Source organism: Ambystoma mexicanum, chromosome 1p (genome assembly GCF_040938575.1).
Source record: "Ambystoma mexicanum isolate Mex_15411 chromosome 1p, UKY_AmexF1_1, whole genome shotgun sequence".
NCBI classification, from domain to species: Eukaryota; Metazoa; Chordata; class Amphibia; order Caudata; family Ambystomatidae; genus Ambystoma; species Ambystoma mexicanum.
Window position 1 is genome coordinate 691,257,030 of NC_090921.1, and position 14,250 is coordinate 691,271,279.

Genomic DNA, 14,250 nt, shown 5'->3' on the forward strand with positions numbered 1-14,250 from the left:
CCAGTAGCATGGCTCATCAGATTCCCAGGTGAACGTTTCAAGGTCTTCCTGTGCCAGGCCCAACACAACACAGCCACAAGTAAATTCTACAGTAGGAATCCCCGAAACTGTGCAAAACATTAACCCCAATCAGCACCGTCCTCCTGAGAAATGGCAGTCAAGGAAAGTGGAAGAAGGATGCTCAAGGTCGTTGCCAATCACACTGCAGTCAGGGCGGAAATGATGATGTCATCAAAGCATGGCTGTCTCAATTCTTTTGCTGGTGGGAGCCAGTGCAAACATTTTATTATTTTCAAGTTTACAAATATGGTTATGTACAGAAAGAATTACTGGGCTGGCCCATTTATAACTTCTTCCTCCTCTTATCCCACCCCCACTATAAAACACATCCCACCCGCCATATCACCCTCTCAGATAGTCCTTACGTCTGCAGCTATGGCTCAACAAGCCTGTGCCCCCTTGCCCCGTTGGAAGCGGCCTGCACCACATGTCTGATCTTCTGCAGGCGTCAACCTGAGGTTAAGGGGAGTGGGGGGTCAAATGACCACCAGAGTGTGTGAAATGAGTGGATGTATGATAAGTTTGTGGTATTGAGATATCAATCCTCTGAAGTGGGGATGGGAGATGTCTGGGTAGGACAATGCTGAGAGGCCACTGTGCGTGCCCATTTCCTTCTTCCACCCTGTGGACCAACATATGGCAACTCTATGCCATTGGCGGCTTGCCCCTCCTCAGTGTCCAACATGGCAGTGGAGAGCAGCAAAGCATCGCAGAGGTGGCATGGCTGCACTGCAAAGCCTGTGTGGAACACACACCCCTTTCCTCGCAGTCCTCTGAAGGGCAGCAGGGTGCTTCCGTCCATGGGCTCGCAGGGAAGAGCGCCATCTATAGGTTCACCCAAGTAGTGTGTAATGTGCCACTGGACAACCTCCTAGTGTTGCAATGTGGTAGCAAGTGTGCCACCCAGATTACTTTCTGGTCACAGCGTGAGAGGCTTATTCACGGCTTTTCCGTGTGCCACCCGGACACATTCTCTGTCAGAGTTTAAAGATCTCATCCTCTCGGTCCTTCAGTGTAGCAGCCAAGGTGGTTCTGGTAAGTGGCACTGGCCCCAGCAGAGATCGCTGCTGCGCATGCGCGGAGGCGGCATGGTTGGCCCTGGGGGACCGCGAGCTGCACCTGCTGCTGCACTCCGCTTCTCCAATGCCTCTGCAGAGAGAAAGAAAGAACAATAACATTTAGCAGAGCTTGCAGCTTTTACAATTCAGAATACAATACAGAATCTTATCAAACTATTCATTTAGCAAATGAAACAAAATAAATGGCAGTACATTCAATTCATATAACACATGAGCAGGAGTTCAAATGAATTTAAAATTGGAATCTACTAGCCACGTACAGAAATCACTCGTCTCCAGCACGAATAGCAGTTCTCCACATCTTGCCAAAAGTGAAAGATCAATCATGTGCATGTTTTGGCTCTCATTAGGACATCACCGGTGACATAAAATGTATCACTGAACACAAATAAGATAAATAATATGATTGACAGGGTAACTGTATAGAATCAATTAAAGTGCTTTTATAGACCTCAGGGCTAGTACAAAAAGTTGCCAATGACATAGGGCCTCATTACGAGTCACCCGGTCTGGAAATAACGGTGGCGGTAAATCCGCCGCCACCGTTGTTTCCGGAGTGGGTGATCCCGAGTCCTGCAGGCGGGAGGTGTCATTCCTGCCAGGTCTGACCTGGCGGGTTTAACACCACCCGCCTGCAGGCGGACGGGGAAACACCAGCACCATCACCATCACGAGATGGTGCCGGTGTTTCCACGTCCCCATTCCCATTCAGTCCTATCGGACTCAATGGGAATGGGGATTTACCGAATTCCACCTCCGGAATTCCCGGGTCACCGGGGTCGTAATGTCCCGGTAATTCCAGGAATCATGGAGGCGGCATGGTAATACGAGTCCGGCGGTAACCTGCTGGAATTTCAGTCACGGTTACCGCCGGACTTGTAATGAAGCCCATAGTCTCGAATGCGCTGGTATTAAGTCCATGGCAGAAATGAGGCAACAAATGCACAAGCTTAGGATCTAGGGTATAACACATACAACTGTGCTGCCATCTTTAAGGTCCCAATTAAACGTTGTACTAGCAGAAGTTTTAAAACCCTCTGTCTCTCCCTTAAAGGGTCAAGACATAGAAGAGGTCAGCCACAGTTTCCTCAATCCCCTTGAACAGTTGCAGCTCTACTGCCCGGGATCCAACAATGCAAGCCAAATGCATATTGTCAACGCTTATCTTGGTATAAGGACAGCAAAGGTTAGAGGAGGGAACTTAGAGAATCAACATTTGGTTTAAGGTACCAATTCTGTAGGTATTCACAATGCTGCATGAGTACAGACTATTGGCAACAATTTCTGTCAGCAAGCACTTCTCCCTAGTGTCTAAAGTTATCTCAAACGTCTGCCCCGGGAGGTGGTCTGCCAGTCTTCAAACACTACGCTTCAGGAGCTACAGAAGCTAGCAGCATCTTCCAACAGAAGTATATACAACAAAATGCCACACGATAAAATGCTGTGTATCCTGTGGCCAATCCCATGGTAAGAACAAGGCATGATGGAAGCTTGCCCATCAATCAGGGTACCACGGAAGCGTGCCCTTCAATGATCGTACCATTACTACAGAATCTTACCCTTCAATGAGGGTACCACAGAAGTGAGCCCTTCAATGAGGGTACCACGGAAGCGTGCCGTTCAATGAGGGTACCATTACTACAGAAGCTTGCCCTTCAATGAGGGTACCACAGAAGCTCGTCCTTTAATGATGGTACCACAGAAGCTTGCCCTTCAATGAGGTACCACAGAAGCTTGCCCTTTAATGATGGTACCACAGAAGCGAATCCTTCAATGAGGGTACCATTACCACAGAAGCGTGCCCTTCAGTGAGGGTACCACAGAAGCGAGCCCTTCAGTGAGGGTACCACAGAAGTGTGCCCTTCAGTGAGGGTACCACAGAAGTGAACCCTTCAATGAGGGTACCACGGACGCTTGCCCTTCAATGAAGCTACCATTACTCCAGAAGCTTGCCATTCTATGAGGGTAGCAGTACTGCATTCTTCAGAACAGCAGTCGGTGCCCCCAACCACATAAATGTGAAAGCAGGAACCTATCATCAGCCCTCACCAGCTCATCCTCTAGGAAACAGACCCACAATTCTGCCCTATACAAGCCAGCTTTAACAGTCTTTGCCTGATAAACATATACTGTAGACCCTGCTACCACCTTTCTCAATGACGCCTAAAATTATAGCACTCCACCCGCAGCTTGTTGTGGAATACAAGCGCTGTCTCCTAATGGTTTCTGTCAGCTCCAACCAACCAATAGAAACTGTGAAAGCCAGGTATAATCATGCACATCATTTGGTGCTGTAAATAACCCTTCTGCTTGACTCTTCAAGTTTCTAAGCAGGATGTTAATCTGTGACACCATTATCACCCAATCATGCTACTCAAGTTTAAAGACCTTGAGTGTAACAGACCGCATTCTGTTTCTAAGGTGATTGCATTGTTTCCGAGTTATCTACATGGAGGGAGAGGGGGACAGAGGGGGAGGGGGAGAGAGAGAGAGGGAGAGAGGAGGAGAGAGAGAGGGAGAGAGAGGGGGAGGGAGAGGGGGGAGAGAGAGAGGAGGGGAGAGAGAGAGAGAGAGAGAGAGAGAGAGAGAGAGAGAGGTGGTGGGGTACGGTAGGGGCAGGGAGAAGAGGGCATGGGAGGTTCCACCCCATTAAGAAGGAAAAAAAGGTCATATTGGCAGAGTCGAAGTAGAAGACCACAAAATAAATGTGGGTGATGGAATTACATAGAACCCTTGCAGCAGTGGGGGAGTGGTATATGCAGTGGGGGCAAGCACACAACAGTGCATCAAGGATTGCCCTACCCAGGAAGCCCCGGTTAATGCCCCACCCTCAACACTCACTCACTGTAATGCTTATTCATTTTCTTTAACCACCTAATCACAAAGGGGCAAGTTTAAAATAATCATGGCACAACATCTAAAAAAAAAAAAAAAGTATCAAAAAAATGGGAATAAAACTACAAAAGAAATTAAAAAAAACAGAAACAGTGAAGAATTGCAAAACCAAATTCAGCAAAATGTAGAAAGAGTGGCCAGTTAAAGGAGAAATCGAATGAATAATGCAAAGGAAGCGATATGCAGAGCGACGGCCAGTGGAAGAGCTGGAAGGGGCTGAGCTGAAGCCATCTATTTTACGGACCTGCTGAAAAGAAAGCAAATCAAGTTATCAATCGAATTAGGATATTGGTGAATTGGCACTTGAAGAGGCTCCCACAAGTGTGGAACTTAAGCTATGAAAGCCTGAATGGAGAATCTGCAGCCAGGGAACTTTGGGATTTCGAAACACACGAGTTTTTCTGCAAAACATACAAGTTCCTTTAGGGTTAATGCAGCGGATGACAAGGGTGTTGAGAAAGGGAGCCTGTGAGAGAGGGAGCCTGTGAGAGAGGAGAATCGACGGTCCAGAGGAGAGGAATCGCAAGACGAGCGAAGGGAGGACAGATGGAAAAGATCCTACCACCGAGGCAAGCTGGTGTTCTCTCCCTCTCTCCCTCCCTCCCGCCCCCCCTCTCTCCCCCTCCCCTTTGTGGGTAGCAATACACATTCTCAGACTGCTGCGGTAATTCATAGGAGGGTGGGAGCGTCAGGGGAAGAAGGGAACAAACAGGTGTCTGCACAACAATGTCTGAATGTCCCTCAGCGCACCCTACACAGCCCTTGGGTGCCAACCTCTCCCCATGGGTGCCAACCCCTTCTCAGAGCAGGTGCTGCTGCACCTTGTTTTTTTAGCAGCCAGGGCCTTCGGCTGCCCTCACACTGCCTCTCAATGGAGGTGGAGGACCAGACAAATCATTGACAGAGGGAAAGTCACCGTGAGTGAAGGGGCCCCTGGGCTCAATGCTGCAGGGCCGTTCAGTGCAGAACAGAGGGAGGGCGGTCATTCAAGGATCGCTTTACTGGAATACTCGCTACCTGCCATTGCTGAGGGGCAATGCACCCGCAAGAAGTAAGACATGGTGTGCTCGGGCCGTGCGAAGGACTGGCACTCATGCCACTGTGGCTACTATTTGCTACATTACTTTTTTCCACGCTCTACAGTATAGGGAAACGACTTTCTTCATCACACATGCGGTTGCTTTCACAGAGGCATGAAGTTGGTCCCTTTGTCAAGTAGGGTGGTACTGGGAAACACCATGCGCAGAACAAGAGAAATCAAGATCACATATCCCTCTGCAAAATAGCTTAATTTTTCAATATCATTAGTCCCTAAACTTTAAGAACACATGCAAAAATCTAAGTAAATCATCAATGTAAAAGATATATTTCCTTCTATTCCGTGTCATGTAAAGAAAGAAGCGTCAGACAAGCGTGTTCTAACACACGTTTCATATACTGTCCACCATAATGAAGGCCATTAGGACACCAGGTACAGTTCAGTTCAGATCCACTCTGGGTATTGCTAAAACAGACCAGTAGAATACAGTCTGCCCAGCTCCATAGATACACCTTATTCTGTGCCTCTAGTTTGCAGCAAAGGCCGACAAATTTCGGCAACTCGGTCACATTAATCCCACTCACGGGTGATTATAAGGCAGATATGATCACTCTCACCTCCATCTACTCTACTATCCAATCCTGTATGGCGGACAACTGGCTATGCCTCAATAGTGAAAAAACGGAATTTCTGCTCATCATTTCCACCACCACCTTGGGTAACCTTGATCAGCAATACATTTCCTTCACCATTCATAATATTCCCATCAAGGTATCCAATAACGTCAAGACACTTGGAGTTTACTAAGACTCTGATCTTACCATGGAAGACAAGTGAATGCCATTGCCTTCTCTTCAGCCTATTGCTCCAAAAATTCTCAACGCAGCAAGACCTTTCCTATCACGCCAGAATTGCCTTACCATTGCTAGGGCAATAATTGGATCAAGGCTTGATTATTGCAATGCCCTCCTCGTAGGGACCTCTTGCAAAAACTTGGCCAAACTCCAACTGGTTCAAAACAACGCCCTCAGGGCGGCCACTGGAACCTCAAGGAAAGATCACATCTCCGTAATTAGAAGGCAGGCTCACTGGCTCCCTGTCAAGAAGAGAATCCTCTTCAAAACCCTCTCCCTCGCACTTAAATGCCTCCATGATCTTGCACCCTCACACCTTGTCCAAAGAATTGTTAAACACACTGCCACAAGACCTCTTAGGAAGGGATACTCCAACATGATTCTCACGCCCAAGACTAAAAGAATCCACGCTGGGGATCTAGCTTTCCCTCTATGGCCGCCTTCCACTGGAATGCCCTTCCCACTCACATAAGAATGATTGAGTCTCACCAAGATTTCCGCAAAGCAATCAAAACCAAGCTCTTTATATGAATACTGTCAAATGCTCACTGTGTAATAATGTCTGCACACTTGTATGTATACTTCTGTACCTGTAATCAAGAGACCTTACGGTCGCATGTGAACCACTTAATCTAAAAACTCTACTCTGCAAAATCTCATGTAACAGCGCCTCGATGCCTCTGGGCTGCAAGTGCGCTATACAAATGCAAATAAATAAATAAATAATACATAGCTTGTTTTTCAGAACCCTCGAATCTTCAGGGCAGTACATCCTTACTTGAATTCGAACGGAAGCAAGGGTTTCAGTACATTTTTTATGCATTCATTAAATGTGCACCCTTTTCCGTTCCTTTGTGTACAACAATATACAAAAAGGTTTACAAGGACCTCCCTCTCAGGTTTGAAATGGCAGTCATATATTGTACATTTGAAAATAAAGGTGCTTCTAATTCTTGCCTCTTGAATGATCTGGGGAAGCGTATGCAAAGGGAAATATTTTTTCCGAGTGGTCTTCCTGCGCGCAAGAGAGACCGCCTGGGTCCCTTCATGTGCACTCGGAGTACTAGGATTTCCGAGCGATGGTGTCTGCACAGGGCCAACATCCCTCTAGATCTAGAACTACCTCACATCTCAAGGGTACTGCCACTGGCTTCTTGGTAGATAAGGGAATTGCATGTCCCAAACTGGGCAAAAGTCCCCAATGGCCCCAAGGCACAACCAGGCACCTGCTGACAAACGTGGCAAGGTCAATGGCCTCGCTATACAGCGGCCCATCCTCCGTTTATAGGCCTAAAAGGGTTTCTCCTCTCTTACTACAACAAAGCATCCCAATAACCCCCCCAAGGCCACTGTTTAATGAGTATCTTATCCTTGAGTCCAGAAAGCTTCCTGTCAAAGCACATTTGTTAAAAATCTACTGTTTTGGACTCACTTATCACCTCTGTAAGACCAGCACCCTTCTAGGCAGTTACCCTCAGCCTACCTACACTGGCATTTTGCAAGAATTCACTGGTGTTCACAGGAGTCGACCCCCTCCCTCCCAACGATAATAACATGCACGTGGCTTCTCCTTGTTCTTCTGCCATTGGCAGGGGAGACAATTTTTGAATTCCCTGGAAGGGCGGGAGTTAGGAGGAGGTCCTGGTAGCTAGATTTTTGAGAAATGCTACTGAACATTTATCACAGCGTTCCCCCGGGGGTTGGGGGCAGGGTCCGGGCACCAGAGCACCCACATACTCTGCGCCCTTGGGCATTGGGAAGAGCTATGTGTGAGTTTCCCTTCGTACAGTTCGGCCTCCCTTTTTTTAGTGTTGTGACAGATCATCCAAACCCTTCATAGCGTACCTATGTTCTGGAGGTTGTGATGGGGGGAATTTTCTGTGGATCTCACTGACCCACACGCAGGTGTAAAGGCCACATTGTTATGTTTGAGACAATTATTGCGTCTGCAGTATCCATCCCAGTCCCTTTAGTAGACTGGTTTCCTTCCCCACCTATCTAAGCTTTTCCTGGGAGCTTGGACTCTAGGAATCAGTCAGCCTTCGTGGAGATCTCCCTTGGGTGTTGCAACTTGGAATTTACTGAAATGTTGTCAAATAATGGATTGCCAGCGACAGAATGCAAAACATCTACAGACTATGCAATTGCGGCCCTTTGAACCTCCATTTGAATATCCATTTCAATCTCCTCACACAGCAGCCAGACACTGCTCACTACTGTGCTCCAGCTCCTTCACACTTTCACTAAAACACTGTATGCAAAGGAATTTCTGTGCAGTTCCTCAACTAAAATTTCAAATTATTCGGCATACCCACCCAAAAATGCCAAAATAAAACTCACACGCACCTCGATCTCAACAGAAACCTGAAACCACCACAAACCGCACACATCCTGCAGTGCAACACCCACTACCCCAAAAGCACCACGGAAAAAAGCCACAAAGATGCAAACCACCCATGCACACGCATACGCAAAACAGGGCTTCACCACTACCGACCAAAACACAACCAGCACACAGTGACCAGTTATTCCGAACTGAAACTACCAACAGCACATGAAAGCTCTTTTGCGCTCTCCCTCTGGATTCCACTAACCAACCCCCGAGCCCTACTTCCTTTTCAGATCCGCAAGAGCGCCTGGAGACCATGAAAATGGCAGCGGTGCGCAGTGTAACTCACACTAACAGAACATAACTTCTTCCATTTACTCTGTAGTTTCCTGTCGGTATCGGCAAAGCCTAAAATAGCTGTGGCTCCCACCTGGGATCAAAGACACCGCAAGCCTGCACTCGCAGGGCAGCTTGTGCAACGTGCACACAACTTCAAAAACCTTGAGCCAAGCTAAAGCATCCCACCCACAATCCTCCTTAAGCATATGCGCTGGAGGGATATGGGTAAAGCTTGCTGGGCTGTGGTGTGTGCTTCCTAGGATTGTCAGGAGATCCTTCAAACTGGTTTCAAAGCAACATCTGCCATTTGGGTTCCTTCCCATTGCTGAGCTTTTGGAAAACTTCTCACCTTGGCAGGCACTGCTTCCTCAAAGTATTTCTCTTTCACCACTGTAAGGATCTACTGGATTCAACTGTCTATATTTGTACTGCGGGCCATCTTGAGTTCGTCCACCAACTTTGCGCTGGAGACATATGGGACCAAGTGGAACCCTGTACACTCTACGCCCTCATTCACTGCACGGGGACAGTGAGCATTCAAGTCCAATGTACTCATCCGCCAAGTCAAGCTCTGTCTGTCACAGCTGCACTCTAACTTCTTGGGGTCTTTGGGGAGCAAGGCCAACTTGTCGATTTTCTGTATCTTGATATGGGTTTGATTCCTTGACCATCCGCTCTAATTGGTTGTTGGTGAAGGGCTGCAGGACAGCCATCTCGGCTCAACTGCTTAAAGCTTGAAAATAAAATATTTATGCTTGCTATCCCCAGCTTGCATATTTATATATCGCCTTCAAATGCACATTTAATGCAAAATACTATTCCTGAACAAAATGTTTGCCAGGTTTTTTACCTCTTCCAAAGACCTTAATATCGAGAAATATTTGAAATCAGCTGCACAGTTTCCAATTAGATTATTCTGAGCTGGTATGCAACTAGCTTTTGTTAAAAACCAAAAACGTGTATTCTGCAGTTGTGTGCAACCAATCGTTTAGGACATACGTGCAAGGTCATTGACTCCCTGTGCACTCTATGTGCCATCACTCCATCCGACAAGAAGAGTAAGATGTTGAAAACTGTAAAGTAAAATCCACAGGGAAACAATGATCTTCTCAAAAGCATACAAAGGACTTCAGAACAAGGCACCCAAAGCAACCAATTAGCTGGACAGTCACTGAAGCTATATGTTGATTGGATGGATGGCTGTGGAGGTCTGCATCAAGGAGAGCACAAGTCGTCATTGTGAGCCCAGACTTCTGTGCTGGGTGATGAAGAGTTCTTTAGACTGGACTGCACTGCCAACACTGATGAAGTCGGTTTCAGATTGGCCGGGGCTGCTCAGAACAGGAAACAAAGACTTCACTTAGTGTTTTCCACCAACAAGAAAAGAAGGATGCTGGAGGTTTGCCACTGCTTCTAATTTGGCGATTTTCCTAAACAAGTTACATAAATCCTTGTATTCAGCAGCCGGGGTGCCTTAGGAGTGGTGGCTTCAGCTGCTCCAGTACCCTGTAACCATGTTTACGGAAGCACATTCAATCCCAAGCTCCAAGCAATCATCTGAAGTCAACCTAAGAACAGGACTTCTACCACACCACTGCCGCCCAACCACTGCCTTTGCTACCCTAAGGCAACGTTTGGATGAACTGGAAACGAGCGAGAGTACTCATGATTCTCGATGCCCATAGATATTCCTATCCCTTGCAGCCATTCCAGAGGTCAGGCAGGGAAAGACTAGTGTATTTTTTAGAGGGGTACCTGCATCTTCACTGAGATGGGTCCTTTAGCTTCTTCAAGTCATAGGGGTTCGCTTAAACCTAAGGTTTCCAGCTTACTGAGTGATAATGATCCTGTTTGTTTGAAAAGAAGTAATATCTTAGTAATCTTTTCTGAGATACCCAGTCTGCCTTGTCGTCTGCTGATAATGTGAGAGTGGAATTTCCTAATCGGGCAAAGATTAAGCAATGCATTCTCCATTTTGGATCCGGTTGGTAAGGGAAATGGTCTTGAATGAAAAGGATATTTTAGAAAACATGGGATTTTTGTTAACACAGTATGATTGTCAGGAAGAGGAGATTGGATCCAAATATGGGGATAAACTATCCATTCCATCCTTTACAGATGGCACAAGGAACTCTAGGTTCCAGAAAATTAAAGAGTGGAGAAATGGGATGACCCCAAATTGATCTGCCATAACCTCGGTGTTGTGGAATGAAAGAACTCGAGGAAGCATATGGTAGTTTAGGCATATACAATTTGGTGGAAATTCGTTTTTTGACTTGGAATACCAGAGGGAATGCTCATCTGTTGACCAACGTGGACAGAGGGAATTGCCTTAAGGAGGCAAATTGTATAGTCCTCCAGGAAACGTGGCTTATGGTCATGGATGGGTATCAAGTAATTTCGCAGGCCTCCAGACAAGAGTAATTTGGGAAGACATGCCAGGGGTTTAACCATTGCAGTGTGTAACTCCCTGGGATTTGAAGCTAAAGTTTTGCCCAACCTCCCATATGGACTCTTGGCTGTCACTTTAATGAATTCTGAAGCCGCGAGTATACTTTTCATTAATGTATATTGGCATAGAGAGAGGTCTTTGTCCCTCAGATGACTTTCTTAGCATAATTACGGATTGTGTGATTCAATGGCAAGTTATTACTAGATAGGGCCATGTCCTCTTAGCAAGTGATTTGAATTCAAACTAACTTTTGAAATGGTCCCTGCTAGTTTTAAAACACTAGCAGGGTGGATATGTATTCTGTCTACGTCATCTTTAGGTTTGAACTTAATTAATGATAAGATTGGCTCGAAAGCAAGAAATCATTCAACGTGGTACTGTGGATCTACTGAGTCCACATTGAATTATATTTTTGCCGATGATTGCCTCTTTGAAAATTGTTAGGATTTTTCTATTAAAAGAAATCAGTGGAGTGACCACTGCATGGTAAAAGCCCATTTTAGAATAGCGATTAACTATACTGGGCTAGGCGGGCCTACTAATTTGGATGTGAACTGCAGTAATAACTCTATTCATTGGAACCCAAGAACTATTGGTATTTTGAACGGTTACTTGAATAAAGTTATGAAACATACTTTGTTCCAGTGGAAAATGGAAACTTTTATTGTAGTTCATTACGATACTGCGGTTGAAGATCTTTTAACTCCTCTTATGCAGTATCCCTTATGTAAAACTGGCAAGGTGAGGAGAAAGCATACTCAAACATTTGATGAAAATGTTGCTAATGAGAAGCGTTCTATGCGTCGCAAAATAAAAGAAATGAAAACACTCAGATGCCGTTAGGGAAACCCAGGAGTATAAATGTAAAAAGGTAAAACAAAAATATTAAATGTTTAAGTCCCGCCTGGCTAAGATATTGCAGAGAGACTCTTAGCTGATCCTTCAAGTACTAATTAAGAAGGACGTGCAGGCCTTCTGGACTATTGTGAAGGGACCAGATGTGAGTCACTGTATGTCAGCCGAATTCTGTTTTGGAAACTGAATGGGAAGAAGTTTTATGAAGAGTTATACGCACCTAATAATGCAGGTTTCGAATATGGGTCTATCAAATCTCAAATTTTGGATCGACTCCATAATTAATGGGCGGAAGTCAATATGGTTATAGATGTAATAAAAGTGAGTACAATTTCAAGAGCTGATAATTGGGCTAATCTCCCTCTGCCGGGCTCAGACCAACTTCCTATACGATTTCATCAACTACTGAAGACTTTTGAATGTGCGTAGGGCTTTTGCTTGACCCGTTGCAGGAACACTTCGATTTCACAATTCTTTATCCCTTTTCACATTTGCCACCTTTCAGCTAAATCCCTAACAGAGACTTTCGAATGAGCACCCACGTGGTGCAGGACCACTCGGTCTACGGTATCGTATCTTGGCTTCAAAGTTCAATCACTCATCCGCTGATTGTGTTCATGTCGCTTGCCCCAGACGCTTGACACACTGTTCTGTTTTCATTATACAATGTTGCTGCCTGCAAACTTGGCTTCAACACAGACCGTTCTGGTATCAGTCTGCCCAAGTCACCGGCTGTGCTGACTTCACTGACGCTGCTTTGTTGTAGGAGCCAAGGACAGTACCACAGCGGCAAACGATTCTCCCGCCTTCACCATCTACGTGGGAGATCCCTGGGTACCTCTGACACACAATGCAGCATTCTTCAGCCTCGATTCCTGTTCTTACGTTTCCTATTCTCGAAGGTTCATGAAAGTAACAGTCTTTCGTTGAAAAGGTCACGGGCACGTCCCTCCTTGCAATCCTCTTTGGTTTTGCCGTCTTTCGCCTTGTATTAAACTGTCATCTTGGAGCTGCTGCTCCCTCATGTGCTTTGCCTTGCTCAGAGTGTGCTTTTGTGCTGTGCCTTTTATCCATGTGGGGAAGGGTGATGGAAGTCGGGTGTGTGTAATGGTAAGTGATTGCCTGACCATTGTTTTGGGACATGTCCGGTATACTGTTCGGGTGTTAACTCATTTTCTCTCACAGTGCCCGGTCTGTGAGAATGTGTTTGTGTTGGGAAAGGGGGTGGTGGGGGGGCAGGGGTTTGAGTTCCTAAGTATCCTGGGGTAAAGGTGTTACAGGAAAGGGGATACTGCGTCTCACCATCCGGTGTCCCACTTCCACTGCCCGAGGACCCTCACCCAGGTGATCCTCCTGCACCGGTCCACCCCCAGGAACTAGATCCAAAAGCAAAAGCCATGTCCTGGCCACCTGGATGACAGATCCCCGGGGACTAGCGGGTGAGACACCTTCAGGATTTTCATATAGGCTAATTGACCAAGTGGGCAGTGGCCTGATGTTGTTCACCATACCTGGGTTTCGCTTTGCTTATGTGCTGCTAACGGGCCAAATGTCCAAGGTTGGGAGAGAATGCCAACCAGTCATGAGGGCCTATGTAACAATGGACCATACATTGTTGCAGAAGCCAATCTGCTGCCGTTATTCTGCCATTAATCTGTATTATATGTAGTTGCAGGTAGTTCAACGCATGCCTACCAGATAAGGGGCAGCCAATGGTGTTACTAACACCTAAAGAGAGTATAGGTATATATGTTCCCCTAACCAATCCCTCCTTTCAATAGGTTTTTACTATTTGCCACGTAGGATGACGTCATAGCTGACATACATCGAGCTATAAAGTTTTTGTCATTGAAATTTAATCGAGAGTGAGCAAGCTGCAATCTGTTTGTTCACCAGATTTCCCTACTTTATTGAGCTGATAATAAAGTAGTATTCTTCCATATTCTTTGAGTCTGTCTGGTTATTTGGGTCTGAGGTAGTTTATTGGTAATTCCATCCAGCACCTGGCATGCTCCAAGTGCTACTGCACATTTTGGTAGCAGTGTGGATGGTTCTGGTCCAGTCTCCTGAGTCCAGATCTATAGCGGTCGGCAGGTGCCCCTTTGAAGAAATTCCACTCTGATTCCCACAGGTGCCCCGCGGACCGAAGGCGAACTGGTCGACTGGGGAATATTCGATACAGAGGGACTCGAGCTGAGCAACAGATATAAGTAGAGTGTCGAAGGTGGCAAATAAAGGGGAGGGATTGCACTGCAAGTGTGTACATAGATCTATATAACAGGATTTGGTTTAAGAGAAAGAGAGAGATACCTCCAAGGGGACAGAAGGACACGCATTAAACTCCCAGA

At 46.2% G+C, this 14,250-nt stretch overlaps 1 protein-coding gene across 1 annotated transcript in view; it reads right to left on the bottom strand.

Annotated features, from left to right (window-relative positions):
- Positions 1 to 251: 251 nt before the first annotated feature.
- LYSMD1 (LysM domain containing 1) overlaps positions 252 to 14,250 on the bottom strand; it is a 164,416-nt gene continuing 150,417 nt past the window's right edge. Inside the window, exon 3 of the mRNA XM_069649860.1 lies at positions 252 to 1,209. Coding sequence (XP_069505961.1) covers positions 1,038 to 1,209 — 172 coding nt within the window. The 3' untranslated portion in view covers positions 252 to 1,037. The remainder of the gene's footprint in view (positions 1,210 to 14,250) is intronic.